Below are 12,868 nucleotides of genomic sequence, written 5' to 3'. Positions count from 1 at the left end.
CAGTTTTATCTTACAGAAGCAGTACTACAGGAAAGGGAGCAGTGTGTGTTCAACCAGGAACAGAACACCACTAAAATTTTTCCCAATACAGAGATGGTTAAATACTTATTCTGGGGTACCAAGGACTGAACTCACAGGTGCTGTATCACTAAGCTACAATCCTCAGCACTTTGCATTTTTTAAAAATTTATTTAGAAACAGGGTTTTGCTAAGTTGTCCAGGCTGTCCTTGAACTTGTGACCCTCCTGCCTCAATCTCCTGAGTAGCTGGGATTGCAAGCATGCGCTACTATGCCTGGATTTAAATAAATTTTTAGGGTGCATCTTTTCAGTGGGATGCCACTATGAAAAAAGATAAATCAAATACAGAGGTATACACAGAGAGGAACAAATACAAAAAAGTGAAAAGTATGTATTCCGCTGATGACAATATATTTTTGCAGTTTCAGGCTGCAGCAGTCCAGATAAAAGGAGAATGGATGACTCTTTGTTGAGGCTACCACAGATCAAGCAGGATGCCTGACACTCTATACCTATGAGCTCATTTAATTCTCATAACCTCATGGGAGAGCTATGCCTTCCTTCCATTTCATCACTGAGAAACTAAGGCTCCGAGCATCCAAGCATCTTGCTGAGGTCACAGACTCCCAGACAGTAGAGCCAGGGACTCTGTTCAGGAATAGGGCAACCAACTCCATGCTAATTACTCCCTTACCCTAGAGCAGGGCTGCGCTGACTTGAAATCATCTGAGCTCACAGACCTGCGGAGCTGGCCCCTGCAATCTGCTGTGCGTCAGAGCTGGCTGGGAAGTCACATCGGTCAGGAGGGGTCCAGCCATACAGAGGATGCTGAGCACCCCCTGGGGAGCAGAGTGGGGGGCCCACATCCAGGATATGGACCCCAGAACAGAAGTGCAGGAGGTCCCGAATGTAGTGCCCACCAGTGGAGAAATCACCCTCTTGGCTGAGCCGGATCAGCGACTGCGGGTCTGCCCCATAAGGGCACCATGATGTCCAGCCTGGGGGGTCAACAGGGCTGCCTATGGGCCGTGGATGCATACCAGAGAAAGTGTCTCACAACACCCCAGGCAGGGACAGCAATGTTGAGATAAGCAGGGGCAATAGCTTGATGCAGCTTGTTTCCTAACAGTCTGTATGCTGCTTTTCAACGTGGTGGGAGGTCCTCCCTCCCTATTTTTCAATAGGGAGGGAGGATCTTGAAAGGGATTAAGGTATTTCTCTTGGAACTCTGGATGTTTTTCTTTTTTTATTTTTATTTTCAAGACAGAGTCTTGCTGTGTAGTTCAGGCTGGCCTTGAACTCACTGTGTAGTCCAGGCTGGCCTTGAACTCAAAATGATCCTCTTGCTTCAGCCTCCCAAAGGCTGGCATTACAGGTGTGTGCCACCACACCTGGCATAGGTAGTTTTGCAAGAAGATTGTTATAAAAGCCTGAGCCTGGTCATGCCTAGCCTCTCTCTTCCTTCCTGTGTGGTGATGAGCTCCTGTGTGTACACACATGATGACATGATGGGACCCTCGGTGGACCCAAGCTAGGGCCAGCACCTGCTCTTGAACCTTAAAAACCATATGCTAAATAAGCCTCTTTTTTACAAAGTTAGTCTGTCCTGGGTATTTTGTTATAGACAGTGAAAAGCTGATTACTCCACCAGGCTCCGGCAGACACCTGCACCTGACAGTGGCGAGTGGGAGATGAAGCAAAAAGGGGGACATCTGAGATCAGACTGGTGGCCACAGGCATCGGAGGAGACAGAGATGCAGCTCTGGGTGAGTTGGCAGGAGCTGCCCATCCACATCTGCAGTGCTGACTGCTCTGGGACAAGGCTGGTGGCCCCAAGACCTTCAGGATGTGTCAGGTGGAGAATGAAGATGGAGGAAGTAGGGACACCAGGCCTCGGAGTGGCGCATGAGTGAGAAAGGGCTGAGGGCAAGAGCATAGGCAAGGGATGGTGCTCCAGGGACGGCAGGGACAGTCCACCCCAGGTTATGGCAGGGCAGCATCAGGCCTGGCTGCATAGGCGTGGTGGCCAGGGACAAGGTGGACCTCAGAGTGAAGGCAATGAGAAAGGCCAGCTCTGACTCCCTAGGATGCCCTAGGGTTACCAACAAAGTGACACCCCACCCCACCCCCCTGGTACCCATGTCACTTCCCCTCCCCCAACAAGACTGAGTGGAAAGGAGAAACTGGCAGGATCCAGAGCTTTTCCACTGGGACACTAGAGCCAAAGCCAGGCAGGAGTCGGATGTGGTGGCACACAGCAGTGATCCCAGGCCTCAGGAGGCTGAGGCAGGAGAACTGTCATAAGTTCCAGGCCAGCCTGGGCTACATAGTATGCTCAAGGCCAGCCTGAACTACACAGTAAGGCTCCATCTCAAAAATCAAAATGAAACAATCCACCAACAAAAAAACAAGGACATGTGCCTGGTGTGCGCTATGGGCTCCATTCTTTAGAACTCCTTTGCAACACCAGGGGAACCACCCAAGCCTGCCTCTTCCTGTCCCTCTAAGCTACTGTGCTGCCCCCTGAACATGATGGCCACAGGCCACCAGGGGCCTTCATTCACCCTGGTCTTGCTTCCCTCCCTCTGACACCTAGTGCTCTCCTCAGCCCCCTGCAGGGCAGGCCTCCAGTGCTGTCTACCTGGACTTCTTCCAAGTCTCATGGATCCTTCTAGAAGTTGGGTAACCAGACTTGCAAGCAACGCCTCAGGCTCGGACAAGCCACGGCTTGAAAGTGCAGGTCACAGAGCCCTGTTCTGTGCCTGGCTGAGCCCCAGCCTCCTCATCTTCCTAGGAAGACCGCCACCATCGTTCCTTTCTGGAGCAGTGCCTGATGGGCTTAACAGACCCTAAACGGCAACTCAAGACTCTGTTCAAAATCAGTGTTATGAGTTTGAGTTGTGTCCCTCAGAATTCATATATTGAAGCTGGACGCAGAGGTATGCACCTGTAAGCCAGGCAATACTCCTGTAATCCTGGCACTCAGGAGGCTGAGGCAGAAGGATTGCTGTGAGTTCAAGGCCAGCCTGGGCTACATAGTAAGATCAGCACCAGCCTGGACTACAGAGGGAGACCCTGTCTGAAAACAACACCAGCAAAAAGCAAAAGTAAGAAGAAGTGTGCATATATAGAAAGGGTGATCACTGGAGCTCAGAATTTGAGGCCAGCCTGGGCAATGGGGTGAGACCCATCTCAGATACATTGATTGAGATCCTGAGCCCCAGTATCTCCAGCTCCCCAGCGCGTGCACACAGCGGTGACTTATTAGAAACTCAGTCTTCACGGATGAAATAAGCTGTGCATTTAGGCAAGGTTGTAGTGAGTCACGGGCCTCTCATCCTGTAGGACCTATGTCCTTCTGAGAAGAGGACTTGCACAGCACAGACACACAGGCACGCGGACAGGCACCACAGAGCAGAGACCACACTGATACTGCCTCCAGCCCCAGTCACAAGGAGCGCATACCCCCAGAGGTCTTCAAACTAAGGCCCAGAGCGAGCCTGCTGCACCCCTCACAGTGGGGTGTGAGGGTGAAGTATGGAGCCAAAACACACGGCAATGAACCTGGCAACTCAGTTGTCCTGTATGATGTCTCTAAGAGGTTATTCAAATTGAAACAGCACAGATATTTCATCCATTCCCAGAATTTACTTTGAGCAACTCTGGTTATCTAAAAAGTACAAACTTGATGTGGTGGCCCATACCTGTAACCTGGGAGGCTGAGGTAGGAGGGTCACCGTGAGTTTGAGGCCAGCCTGGGCAACATAGTGAGTTCAAGACCAGCCTGAACTACATAATGAGACCCTGTCTCAAAAAGACAAACAAAATATAATGGTAATAGCTAGGCATGGTGGTCCACACCTGTCATCCTAGCACTCAGGAGGCTGAGGCAGAAAGAGCACCTGGAATTCAAGGCCAGCCTAGGCTATATAGCAAGACCCTGTCTCAAAAAAAAAATTGTAAATAAATAGTACATTAATTTTCTCAAATAACGTTAGGTCTGTACAGATTGACTTAGGGCTCTCTCAGGAGGGTTACTTCCTTCCTCCACGTGGGAGGCTCAGTATCGAGCCTACCCCACCCACAGCCCTCAGACTGAAAGTGCCAGCTTCACCAAGGAATGAGCCGGCTGTTCCACAGAGGTAAATGGCAGTTAATAGTTAACCTAAGGCTTATCTTTGGCAGCTGTGAATCAAGAACAGGCCTACCTAGGAAAATAACACCATACCGAGGCCTGCTTTCTGAAGCTTCCAGCAAGAGAAACTTTATCTCAGATTTTCATGGGGTTAGTCAATAAGCTCAGATCCTGAGTTCCTGGTGGAAATCTAGGTGGAAAGACCCTCAGCTCCTTCATTATTTCTGTTTATTTTTTGAGACAGGCTCTTGCTATATAGATCAGGCTGGTCTTGAACTCATCATGTAGCCCAGGCTGGCCTCAAACTCCTGGTGATCCACCTGCCTCAGCCTTCTGAGTGCTGGGATTACAGGCAGTTGCCACCACGCCCAGGAACTTTGTTATATCCGAAGCAACCTCAGCCTCAGGAGGCCACCTGCCTGTGCTGTTTAAATCCAGGCATCATTCTCTGTCCCTGCAGAGACCAGCCCCCCACCGTGCTTCCGGGAATGGATATAGCCCACTGAGGTGGATCATCAGGGACACATCAGGGCTTTACAAGATGACCCCTGCATCATGAAGCCCTCTACCCTGCTTGCCCCCGCCCACCCCAAGCACTGGCCCTGGCTACAACATACCGCACATATGAAGCAGGTGTCATGCCAGGTGTGCCCCAGGGCTTCGATGAACTTGTCCCCCGCCTCCACAGGGAAATCGCAGCCATGACACTTGGTGCTGAACAGGTTGACGTAGTCTGGAATAAAGGGCAGAGTGAGGACCAGGTACAGGCCGGCAGGGGCCGTGGAGATATGAGGTGGGGACAAGGTCTCAGTTGGTGTGCTGGCAAGCACGGGACACTGAGCCACTGGCTCACAGACAGAATGGCTCAGTTACGTAACTGGTTCCTTTTTCCGACTTTTCCATAATTTGCACCGATCCTGCGCAGACTCAGGCTGAGCTGCCACCTTGTGCTGGTGGGACTGTAGACACTTTCTGTCTAGATAGTCACCAATTTTTAGTAGAGTGACTGTCCTCTCTGCTTCTGTCACTTCTGAGAGCCTCGGCACATCAACCCCCAAACAGGAAAATGCCAGCACTCTGGAGGCTGAGGCAGGAGGACTGCCACGAGTTCAGGGCCAGCCTGCACTACATATTAAGGTCAAGGCCAGTCTGAACTATACAGTGAGACTTTGTCTCAAAATACCAAAATAAAAAAAAAAAGCAAAACAAAACAATCCCCATTTCCCAACAGCTATGCTTATATGGGGAAAGCAAGAGTCCTTAGGTCGTTAAGAGTTCTAGAAAGTTCTTTGCTGACCATTCTTCCTTTATAGGCATTTGTGTTGACAACAACTTTCTACCACCACAGACAGGGTTTGCGCTCCTTTACTGAGCACCCCGCCCCCAACAAAGGAGATGATACTACTTAATACTGTCTGCATAGCACTTTGCAGTTTGCTAAGCACTTTCACATGAATCATGCTGGGGTTTAAATGTGTTCACCAGTTCATGCATTGGGAAGTTAATTCCTAAGGCAACAGTGCTGGGAGGAGGACCTAATGGGAGGTGTCAAGCTCACAATAATGTCCAGGTCATTATTGAAGGAGTGGGCTCTTCATGGTAGGAGTGTGCCTTGCTTGCTTGCTTGCTTTGGGTTTTTGAGACAGGGTCTCATTATGCAGCTCACATTGGCCTTGAACTTGCAGCAATCTTCCTGCCTCAGCCTCCTTAGTGCTGGGATTACAGGTACATGCCACTATATCTGGTTAAGAGTGGGTTTCTCATAAAAGTGATTTTGGCCCCTCTCGTACTTTCTTTCTCAGGGATTATGCAGTAAGAAGGCCTTGACCAGGTGCAGCCCCTTAACCTTGGACTTCTCAGTAGAGCCCTGAGCCAAATCATTGTCTGTTTGCTGTTGGTCACAGGACTTCGGTGTCCTCATACAGCAGCCCCAGACAGACTATGGCAAGAGGCATCATTACGAGTATCTCATGCCAGAGACCTGTCTTTGTTTCCTTTGTGCAGCACAAAGCCTGGCACAGAATCAGTATTCATCACAGAGGTAGTGAATCAATGAGTGAATCAGTGAGGCAGTGAATGAATGAATGAGTCATGCTTCCTTTTAATCCTCACAGCAGCGCTGTGACAAGGCAATATTCCTACTTGGAGGACGAGGAAATGGCCTGGAGCAGCTCCAGCACGCAAGTCCCACCGAGGGGCTCCAGGCTTGCTGGACACCAGCACTGTTCACCCCACTCCCTGACCGGGTCTCCAGATCCTTACCTATTGCCACTGAGCTTTGGTAACTTCTGTTTATCTCTTGCATATTTTTCAGACCTTTTGTGCTTAGGAGTATTTTGTCATGCAAATTACTTTGTCTATCCCATTCCATCTTCTCTCTGACAGGAGACTGAATTTGTCCAATAGACAGAAGTGTATTGCCTTGCCAGAGCTAAGATGCCACACTGCTGTCTTTAGAAAGTTACAGAATGCTTAGGCTTCACTCTGGGCTGTCCCCCAGCCCATCTCCATGTGAGGAGATTCCACCTCTGATTTCTCTCTCATCATTCCCTGTCAGTCTCCACATCCTCTGGGCTCTCTCACACCTCCATGCCTCTGTATCATGAGGCCCTGGGTTTGGCAATCCCTCCCCACATTATCTACCTGAATTCTGCAATCCTTCGGGTCAAGCCTTCCTACTGGGAAATCCTAATGCCACCTCCTCAAACCAAAAGAGATGAGATGGCCTTACTGAGAGCTTCCCCTAGCCTCCCCTCTTCCTTCCATCCATCCATCCATCCCATGTTCATCCTTCCATCCATTCAACATCAGTAATCCATTAGGTATGCATCAATTACCCATCTATCCTTCCTTCCATCCATTCATCCATGCATCCATCCATCACCAATTCATCCTCCCATCTGTCAATTCATCTTCTTGCCATCACCCACCCATCCATATTTCCATCCATCCATCCATCATTCTTGAATGCCCATGAACATGCCAGTGTAGCCCATGATGGTGGGTTTGTGTGAGGGTTTTGACTGCCATGCCTGCCTCTATGCTCAGTGCTTCCCATAGGAACCAGCATGGAGCACATATTCAATACACATTTGATGTATCAATGATGACAGAAAACAAAGAAATGGCCTCATCTCTGTGCTAAGTACTGATTGATTCCTTCTCATGTCAAGTTTGCATAGATTTAGCTCTTACAGTGGCTTCAAGATATTTCTGAAGTATCTATTTCTTGATTTTTCTATTTTAAACTTGATTTTATACTGACTGGGAGAACTGCCACTTTGTTTTTAAGTCTGGTAGCATAAATCTGACCTTGCCACATTTTGTGAGAGTTGGTATCTGTCTCCATTTGCTTCTGGAAGGTAAAGGCTATGGCCCTGAATTGAGTCTGCATATGTTTCCCAGCAGGAGCACCATCCACCTCCTCATTTATTTATTTCTTCCTCTATTCCTCCTTTAGGCCTTCATAATTTTCTTTGACTAACTCGCTTATGTCCCAGGTGGAGTTAGTACCCTTGCCCTTAATGGATTTTATTGCTATTGTAAAAGGATTTCCATCCATCGAGTCACAGGTGCTCCATGTTGAAAAAGGGCTTAGTGTAGTGCTTCTCAAACATCAGAATTACTTGGGGGGTTTGTTAAAACACGAATCGCCAAACTCCACCCCCAAGTTTCTGATTGACAGAGCTGGGCTGAGGCCCAAAGGGTACTTTTCTAACATGTTTTCAGGCTAAGTTGCTGCTACCAGTCCTGGGGCCACACTTTGAGAACCGGCTGTAATTCTCAGACCTAACTGAGTGTCAAAATCATGGGGCTAGGGCAGCACCCCCTGCGATTCTGCTCCTGTGGTTTGGGATTTATCTTCTCTCTAGTTTTAAAGCTCCCTGGGAAGCTCTGAGGCCTGCCAAGTGTGGTGACTGCTCAGGTGCAGGCTGGAAACTTCAAGGCTGGCCTTCCTATCTGGCTTACTTTTTGTGTCTTACATAAAAGTGGCCATGGATTCTCACAGCCACCTGAAGGCTTTTTGAGGCTAAACTCCATTATTTTGGCTCAAAGTGCAGATTTCACAGGGTTCTCATCTGTGTCTTCCCCTAGTTCGGAGATTAAAAAGGCACCACAGTAAGATAGCACTTCATACTGTTTAGGATGGCTGCTATCTAAAACCTAGAAGGTGACATGTGTTGGTGAGGACACATGGAGTATCTGGAATGCTTACGCCCTGTTGGGATTGTCCTGGGGGCAACCACTGTGGAAAGCTGTGTGGAGGCTCCTCAAAAATCAACAACACAATTTCCATATGATCCAGGAATCCTACTTGAGATATATTTCTACAATAATTGAAAGCAAAGTCTTAGAAAGTACCCACATTTGTAGATGCACTATTAACAATAGGCAAGCATGCCTGTAATCCCAGCACTCAGGAGGCTGAGGCAGGAGGATTGTTGTGAGTTCCAGGTAAGCCTGGGCTACAAAGTGAGCTCAAAGCCAGCCTGAACTGCATAGCAAGACCCTGTCTCAAAAAGACAAAAAAAAGAAAAAAACAATAGGCAAGGGGTAGAACTCAAGAGTTCATGCACACAGACAAATGAATGAACCAAATGGAGTAGATTCTTACAAGCAAGTATCACTTGGCCTTCAAAAGGACAGAAATAAAGAAAGGAGAGAAATTCTGATGTCTGCACTATGATCTGGATGCTTCTTGAGGACATGAGGCTAAATGAAACTCCAGTCACAAAAAGACAAATGCTGTACGATCATGTGAGGTCCTCACACAGCCACACCCATAGAAACAGAATGTAGAATGTGGTTGCCAGGAGGTGGGGAGAGGGGAAAGGGGTAATTACATAACAGATAGAGCACCTCGGATTTGCTAGACAAAAGGCCTCTGGAGATTGGTTTCACAGCAGTGTGAATATACTTAAAATAGTTAACACGGTAAATTTTACAGTATGCTTTTGGGGGACTTTGGTATTTGTTCGTTTGTTTGTTGAGATAGGGTCTCTCTATGCAGTGCTAGCTGGCCTTGAACTTTGTGGTGATCCTCCTGCCTCAGCCTCCTGAGTGCTGGGTCTACAGGCTGTTATTTTAACCTCTGCCTATGCTTCCTGTTGGACCCTGCCTCAGCTCCCTCCTGATATGAGCAGGCTGTGGGTGAGTGAGGGAGTAAATGGCCTGCAAACCAGGACCCCAGCTGTCTTAGGAAGCGCAGCGTCTCTGATCCTTCGGGGCCTCACTGTGCAGTTTAAGATAAGCCGCAGCACTGTGCAGGGAAACTGAGCTCAGACGGTGGGCCGCAGAGTCTGGTACGCAAGGTTGGCTCAGGGGCGCATGCACACACCCTCTCTGGCTCACCCCTCACAGGCGGGAGGCAGGTGTTTACAGATATTCACGGATGAGGGAAGCGGGGCTCTCAGCAGTCTGCTCACTCACTCGCGGCTCACCAGGAATGGCACCAAGGATGAGCGGCTCTGGTCTCCTCCAAGCCTAAGAAACCTGGTAGTTTTCCCAAGCGGGTCTGTGGCCAACTCGTGGCCCACATATTGGAATCAGAAGTCAGCAGAGGTGGAGTGTGTAACGTGAGCTGCAGGCTCTGCCCCCTTGCTCTGGAAGGCTGCAGCCAGCATGGGGCGGGGGGCAGCTCAGTCACCTTCTTTGTGTCATAGCAGTACCACTCTGCCATTAAGGTGAAGCCAGAAGCAAGAGCTGGCTGTAGTGCAGTTGTAGAGAGCTTACCCAGCATGCATGAGGCCTTGGCTTCACTCCTCAGCACCCCAGGTAAAATAAAACACAAAAGGTCTTCTTAGCTGGGCATAGTGGTGCATGCCTGTACTTTTAGCAGTCTGGGAGACTGAGGCAGGAGGATCAAAAGTTAGAGCCCAGCCTGGGCAACTTAGCGATTTAGAGACCCTGTGTCAAAACTAACAAGGGCTGGGGATGTAGCTCAGTGACAAAAGCACCTCTGGGTCCCATCCCCAGTGCTGCCAAAGAAAAAAGAAAACTTCTTCCACCAGGAACAGAGGTCAGGAACAAAGGGCTGTGGACAAGAGTATCCCCCACACTGCAGGCGTCCACACCCCGTCCCAGCCTACCTTTCTCGCAGTAGGGCTCCCCGTCCTCCATGTGGAAGAGGCTGTTCCCGAAAGGCTTCTTGCAGGCCGCGCACACGAAGCAGGTGGTGTGCCACGTCTGTCTCAGAGCATGCATCACTTCCTGGGGACAGGGTGGGGGTGGGGATGGGGGCTGAACTCAGGCCACAGCAGTCCTCACACAGAGGGCGCCCAGGATGGGCAGGGCAGAAGCGCAGGAAGCCATCCTCTCTGCTTAGGAGCAGTTGGTCCTTCCTCTGTGAGCAGCACCAGAGGCTTCCCCATTCCTCACAGGACCCCCAGTCCGGGCACATGGGGTGAAGTGGGGCCAGGGGAGGGGCGCTGTGCTCACCCCCATGATCTTGGCGTTGCACTTGGCGCACAGCGGGGCGAAGAATTGCTCGTAGCACCGCTCGCAGTACACATTGTTCTGCTCTTCCACGAAGCACACGTCTGCCAGTGAGGTCTTGCAGTAGGCACAGTTGAACTCCTCTGGGTGCCAGGAGCGGCCCATGGCCACCAGAAAAGGGCCCCTAGGCCGGAGGAGAACAGCAGTTGCTCAGGTGACCTCATACTCTGAGAATCCCGGCAATGCTCTTACTTTTACCCAGGAGCTCTCGCTTGGGGCCTGTCCTAATGGAATGCTAAAACCTCAGAGATGGCACCATGCAGAAAGGCATTCTTGTCTGACTACTTTCAGTGAAGAGAACCTGGAGCTTGCTGGGCATGGTGGCACACACCTGTCATCCCAGCACTCTGGAGGCTGAGGGCAGAGGATTGCTATAAATTCAAGGCCAGCCTGGGCTACATAGTGAGTTCAAGGCCAACCTGCACTATGTAGTGAGACTATGTCTCAAAAAAAAAACCCCCAAAACTAAAAACAGCAGGGTATGGTGGCACACACCTGTAATCTCAACACTTGGGAGGCTGAGGCAGGGGGATCCCTGAGAATTCAAGGACAATCTGGACTACATAGTGAGTTCAAGGCCAGCCTGAACTACATAGCAAGAACCTGTCTAAAAAACAAAAGCACAAAAAACCAAAAAAATGGAAGCAACTCAATCACTCACTGTAGAGACCTGATAAGTATGTGACAGGATCCAAGGGACCACTGCTAATTACAAGAACAGGGACAGTGGGACTGATGCTAATATGCATTAAGTGCTTCCTCCAGGCCCAGCACAATACAAGGGTAGATTTGCATTTACTAACTTTACTTAATCCTTGCAATGATCCTATGGGGTAGGTAACTCCTGGAAAGCCTCACGGCCAGGAAATGGTAGACCCAGGACACAAAACCCAAGTCTAGCTCCAGATTAGAACTCAGGGCCACAAGGGAGGCTTTTTTGGGTTTGTTTATTTTTTAATTTGTTTGTAGTACTGGGGACTCAACCCAGGGCCTTCCCACTTTCCCACCTTCCCATCCCTAGCCAGTTTTACTTTTCATTTTGTTCTGTTCTTTTGTTTTTTGAGACAGGGTCTTACTGTGTAGTCCAGGCTGGCCTTGAACTCACTGTGCAGCCCAGGCTGACCTTGAACTTGTGGTGATTCTCCTGCCTCAGCCTCTTGAGTGCTGGGATTATGGGAAGGGATGCACCACCATGCCCAGCATTTATTTTTAATTTTGAGATGGTTCTCACTGAGTTATTAAATTGCCCAGCCTGGGCTAGAATTTGCACTCCTCCGGCATCAGCCCCTCAAGGTGCTAGGTTTACAAATCTGCACCACCTCCACCAGGAAGTTTGTTATGTTTTAATTTTTACTTTTCCATATTTTCTAATTCTTCTCTAATAAGGATGGTTACTCTATTCTTAAACGAGTGTATCTGTCATATACATAAGCTCACACACACACACATTTTCATATTCAAGCCAGCACCATCCAGAGCCCTGCTTCCCAGTGTGAAGTTACTCGTCCCCATGCCAGGGCAGTGCCCACTCTAGCCCTGGGTGGCACAGGCCTGTCTTTGGAAACAACCCCAAAGCAAAGCCAGGTGAACAGCACCACAGTCAGCCGGCTTTCGACATGCCCAATAAACCCACTGCGACAACCGGTCGGTTCCCAGAGCCAGGCCCTGGCCCACGGGGAGCTGCGGGCACAGCACCTACTTGCCTCATGGCACCCCCAGCCCTGGGGACACAGGTGTCACACAAGGATAGGGCTGTGGCTCGGAGAAGGGCAGGCCCAACCCGACGGATGGCGGCCACAGGGCCCTGAGGCTGCCTACACCCTCCTCACCCACAGCAGGGCTGAGCAGGGGACACCTAGTGCCCACCCTCCTGATTCCAGGGGACCCTACCGGATGACACTGTTGCAGTGGCCACACAGTGGAGTTCGGCTACTGGCTGGGAAGCGCTCCGCTCTCTGCACTGTGCCCCTGGCCGGGGCTGGAGGAGTTGCTGGAGTGTAGCCTGGGGCTCCCCGGGGCAGGGTCTGCTTGCTGATAGATGTGGTACTCTTGCTGGGGGCGAACTTCTGAGAAAAGTTGTCATCTGTCACCCAAGGTGGGCGGCTGGCAGACTCCGCTGGGCCCCCGCTGTAGGCCGGCGAGGGTGCAGGGTTATAGTTGGGAGCAGGGGACGGAGTGTAGGCAGGAGCAGGGGAAGGGGTGTAGGTGGGGGCAGGGG

The 12,868-nt window shown here is 50.2% G+C and overlaps 1 protein-coding gene across 1 annotated transcript in view; it reads right to left on the bottom strand.

Moving 5' to 3' along the window:
• Positions 1-12,868, bottom strand: part of Ldb3 (LIM domain binding 3) — a 55,390-nt gene that overhangs the window by 4,336 nt on the left and 38,186 nt on the right. The window contains exons 13-16 of the mRNA XM_013506311.1: positions 12,541-12,867; positions 10,594-10,774; positions 10,245-10,365; positions 4,773-4,888 (exon numbers count right to left, since the gene is read on the bottom strand). Of these exons, the coding sequence (XP_013361765.1) occupies positions 4,773-4,888; positions 10,245-10,365; positions 10,594-10,774; positions 12,541-12,867 (745 nt within the window). The remainder of the gene's footprint in view (positions 1-4,772; positions 4,889-10,244; positions 10,366-10,593; positions 10,775-12,540; position 12,868) is intronic.

Source organism: Chinchilla lanigera, unplaced genomic scaffold (genome assembly GCF_000276665.1).
Source record: "Chinchilla lanigera isolate Chin_1 unplaced genomic scaffold, ChiLan1.0 scaffold00109, whole genome shotgun sequence".
NCBI lineage: Eukaryota > Metazoa > Chordata > Mammalia > Rodentia > Chinchillidae > Chinchilla > Chinchilla lanigera.
This window is presented reverse-complemented; position numbering and strand designations above follow the sequence as displayed.